This window comes from Seriola dumerili, unplaced genomic scaffold, assembly GCF_002260705.1.
Source record: "Seriola dumerili isolate Sdu_G_001 unplaced genomic scaffold, Sdu_1.0 BDQW01000191.1, whole genome shotgun sequence".
In the NCBI taxonomy this organism is placed as follows: Eukaryota; Metazoa; Chordata; class Actinopteri; order Carangiformes; family Carangidae; genus Seriola; species Seriola dumerili.
This window is the reverse complement of record NW_019174446.1, coordinates 251,678-256,390: the sequence shown is the minus strand read 5'-3', so window position 1 is coordinate 256,390 and position 4,713 is coordinate 251,678. Positions and strand designations below refer to the sequence as shown.

The 4,713-nt window shown below is 39.8% G+C and overlaps 1 protein-coding gene across 1 annotated transcript in view; it reads left to right on the top strand.

The window, feature by feature from the left end:
* The window catches only part of LOC111227777 (gamma-glutamylcyclotransferase-like), an 11,662-nt gene extending 7,367 nt beyond the window's left edge, over positions 1-4,295 (top strand). The window contains exons 4-5 of the mRNA XM_022753485.1: positions 168-300; positions 3,742-4,295. Coding sequence (XP_022609206.1) covers positions 168-300; positions 3,742-3,906 — 298 coding nt within the window. The 3' untranslated portion in view covers positions 3,907-4,295. The remainder of the gene's footprint in view (positions 1-167; positions 301-3,741) is intronic.
* Positions 4,296-4,713: the final 418 nt, after the last annotated feature.

Sequence of the window (4,713 nt, the reverse complement as noted above, 5' to 3'; positions counted from 1 at the left end):
GATGAACATGTCTGATCTAGAGTCTCTAGACAGGTAAAGGGTTCATTCATGAGCTCTCCTGGATTTCCCCCAACTTTTCTCTTGTGAAATTATCATCCACTATATATATATATATATGTGTGTGTGTGTGTGTTGTGTGTGTGTGTGTGTGTGTGTGTGTGTGTCAGTCAGGAGAATGTGACATTAGGTGCGTACAGTCCTGTGGAGCTCTCAGTGAAGACAAAGGGCCAGGAGCTCAACTGTCGCACCTACATAATGAACAGCTGTGTGTACGCCCCGCCGTCGCCTCAGTACCTGCAGGTAAGACTGCTGTCACTGTGTCCATGCTCAGAGCACCTTCATGTAAAGCTGCAGGACTGATTCCTTCCTTTTTTTAATGATTTTTTTTATTGTATTACTTCATGATCCATTTAAAGCCTTGAATGAGACTCAGTTACAAACAGAAATAATGAATCTGATGGGTCAAACTAGATAATATGGAAACAATTTAGGACCAGTGAAGTAAATTAAACTATAAGCATCCAACAAGAAAAGAAAAGAAAGGAAAATTAACTAAAATATAAAAAGTAAATACCTAATATATAAAATATCAAACAGGGAAACATAATCAATCCAAATAACTAAAACCAACAAACAAAAAAAAGTTGGGCTGAACCTGCTTGATACTCAAACCCCTTTATAAAATAGGGTGTACAAGAAAAAAGAATATTTGGGGGAAAAAAGGACTGATTCCTTCCAATTTCCTCATGACTTATTGTCAGTGGTGGATGAAATACACGGATCCTTTACTAAATTAACACCTCCAATACAGAAACATGGCCATACTATATTCAAGTGAAAGTCCCACATTCACTACTTAAGTAAAAGTACAGAATGATTATCAGCAGAAAATAATATCAAAAGTTAAAGTAGTGGTTGTGCAGCAGCGTCTGCTCTGACTAATATGTTATTGGGTCAGTGATGTATAAGGAATTTCACAAAATACACAAAATAATGATTTTTTTTTACTTTTGTTCAAATATCACGAATGTTGTGTACACATAAATTCATACTCATATTTTAAATGAAGTGATTTTAGTGTTCTTTCGCCTAGATGAATTGGCCGTGGCCTTAAAAAATCTCATGTGGTGCGACAGTGAATTATTTCATTTCCTTAACTTATGCTTAACATTTTTACAGGTTCTCAGTAATATGAAGTGTTTAAAAACAAAGTATTCACTTCTTTTTAGTTTTTGTAAATAATGACCTCATATTTTGGTTGTACAATGTCACAGTCGCCATCTTAAATGTACTGAACAGACTTATTTTTCCGATAAATTGCATAAAAGTGTTATGGATGTTTAAAAAATACCATTCACTTAATCATACTGTATCAGTTTTGAATATTTCGGCCACAGAAATGAGATATTTTATTATGAATTTATATATCATTGCTATTATTGGTCAGACTACATGATATTTTGACACATTAAATGAGAGAAAAATTACAAATACCGAAAGGTTTTAGAAAAGTAAAAGTGAGTACATATATGGGAGAGTTACTACATATATATGGAATCTTTTTGTGAATTTGAACCTTTTTTCGGACCCAGACAGAAAAATTTAGGCGTCACGTCATCGACCTTATTATATGTGACATTATTAGATTTGAACTCTGATGCATCAATGTGTAAGTGACATTTTACAGTTGAAGCTGCTCAAGCAGGAGATAGTTCATCTACTGTAGATAGTGGTCTCCACAGTGGTCTGAGGGTCCTCACATGAATCTGATTAAAGGCAGAGGACAGAGGGAAAAGAAAGTTCTTTTTTTATTGACATTCACCATTGAACTGATATTTCTATATATAGTCTATAGTATATATATATACTCGTGTTTGTCTCAGATCTCAGAATACTTCTTAACAAAGTGCACGTATAAAGAAAAGGAAAACAAAATATTAAAAAAGAACCATGAACAGGTAGGAAGTGATCTTTTCTCTATAACAAAATGATTGATTTGTGAAAATAAAATCAGGCCTATAGTGAAAACCACTTCCTGGTAAGATTTTACCAGCCACCAGGCAAAGAAAGTCAGATGCACAGTTCTTCTTAGGAGACGTTCATCACTGGTTTTGATCTTTTCATGGAACTTGTTGACAAAAAGAAAAACTTTCACTCTGTTACCAGTTTATTAGGAACACCTATCTAAAACTTGTTTGCTGCCACATTATTTTCATTACCTGAGTGCAATGAATCTTGGGATAGGTTGGTCCAGGAAGAGAAGAACGCATTTGAAGGAGCTTTTGAAACGGGACAGACGGTCTTCAGATGCAGCCTCTGAAGGATGAGAAGACACAGCCTTTGTGTTAGTGACTCGTGTCCCTTGTGATTTTGTGGGGGATTCGTACCAGACACCCAGTTCATACACCTGTAAAATACTTCTATATATTTTCATCAGTGGGTCACAGGCTCAGTCACCATTCTGTTACCTCAGTCAGTGATATTATTTAAATGAAAATCTTAGAGGTTGCCACTTTATGTATTTATATACTTACATATACTTCTGATGCGTAACAGCAACCTTTTGGAGAAACATGTTTCCAAAATGTTTGTGGTCAAACCACTGAGTAGAATACAAGCATCATTTTTAGGAGCTACTTTATCAAAGCATGTGCTGAGCAGGACAATTTACTTCCTTTACTTACATTTTGCAGTTGAGAAATAAACCTGTCCAAAACATAACACTATATAACATATATAGAGACAGTGACTGATCAGCAGAGAACAGGAACAGCTCATATCTCCACTACAGCACAATTTAAGGATGAGTCTCTTATTGACTCATCATGACTGTTATATTCTGAATCTGAATCCGAACCTTGTGATGGTAGAGTTATAAGCAGCGACTGATGGATGACAGTGTAAATGACCTTTATAATGAGCCTCACTCTCTCAGTGTGATGTCAAACTTGGAGGTTTAATGTTGTTGTTTTGCATCAGGAAACAAAAGAATACGATCATGAATCAGGTCAGAGGCATCATCATCACCTATTCACTCCCACTCATTTCTCTCTGTGAAGCATCTGGAATAGGATCAGTCTGCTCACACCCCGGTCACCTGACTGTGTGATCCCCGGGTCAGAACAGTCAGGACCCCCCCCCCCCCCACACACACACACCCCCCGGCCCTGTTACGAATCACAGACCTGACAGCAGTGAGTTAAAGGACCAGATTGTTCTTTTGCACATGTGAGAGCTGGAAACATGGCTGAGAGAAAGAGGGAAGCCATGGCTTCTGCATTGTTGTCAGAGTCACCGTGGTCCTGGATCCTGATGTACTGTGGCTCAGGACAATACAGGGTCCAGTGCAGTGCAGATGTGGAGAGACCACAGTTCAGCTATCCTGCTCACTGCACAGTGGTCCATGACCTGCACAGTCTACAGTCACACTGAGTCCGGTGGGGACTGGGGATGTGGACAGATCCCTGTGGACACTGACAGAGGACTGCTGGGTAAACACAGATGATTTGTGTATTAGTCATGAAAGAGAATTTGGAAACTTGAACTTGAACCCTATTTTCAAAAACTTTAATAAAGTTCCCGATATGATGTGGTTTTATTCTGAATATCAAGACCGTCATGTTCAGAGAGGATCTTCTCTCACCACTGTGAGTCCTGAAGGTTTCTAAGAACTGAGATAAGAGAAGGGGCGGGGCTAACCCTGTTGCTATGGACATCATGTTTCTGATCTTCACCCTGCAGGTGATCAGGATGGGGGCGGAGCAGAACGGTCTGCCCATGGACTACCAGGAGAAGCTGAGAGCGATCAAGACCAACATGTACGAGGGTCCGCTGCCCATGATGGCTGAACTGGAGAGAGCCAGGAGGAGAGCTAAAGAGAGGGCCAACCACCGCTCTGATGCCTGATGCTTCAGCAGAATCTAGGTCCACGTTGTACTACAGGACAGCCCTTGTAACACTGTATTCATCATAATACTGTAGATGAACCAGTTCACCTGAGGAGGCTGACCTTAGCTCAGCAGCCAGGTCTCTGACAGAGCCCACTGATGGCTCTGTGGTCTGCACAGATGAAAATCACTGTGTCATTTACAGAGTGGAGGTGTGAGATCCACCATAACTGTTGAGTGAATATATATGACCACGAGGATCAGTACTGCAGGCTGTAACTTTCTTTTTGCTTCACTATCGTGCCTTTATGTTTTTATGGCTGAGATATTTCAGAGCCTATTTCCTGCTCGTAAATCATTATGAGTCATGGACAATTACAATAAAGGGTCATTCCACTGTTTCTCAAAGTGTCTGCCTACAAGTGCCATTCATTATCTTACATCTAGACCCCTGAACGTTGCATGGCCCTGCTGTCCCAGTGTAGGTGCAGATAGGTTTGTCCACACTGTACCAACAGTAACATAACTTCCTAAATTAACAGCATGCATTATATTATAATCTAAATAAAGTCAGTCAGTGACGGCAGGGGTATTTTGATATCTTGTTGAAATTAAGGAAAAACAATGGCTGCCTCAGAGGTTCAAAAACTTTACATTAAACATCAGCCATAACTTATAGTGAAGCAGGGGCCCCGCCGGGGATTGTGGGCCCCATGAAAAGATATCACATTGGGCCCCAACACCACAGGCCACGCCATCCTGAACATATAACCCTATGTAGACATGAATACAACATCCGGCACACAGTGGGACTCACTGTTTGATG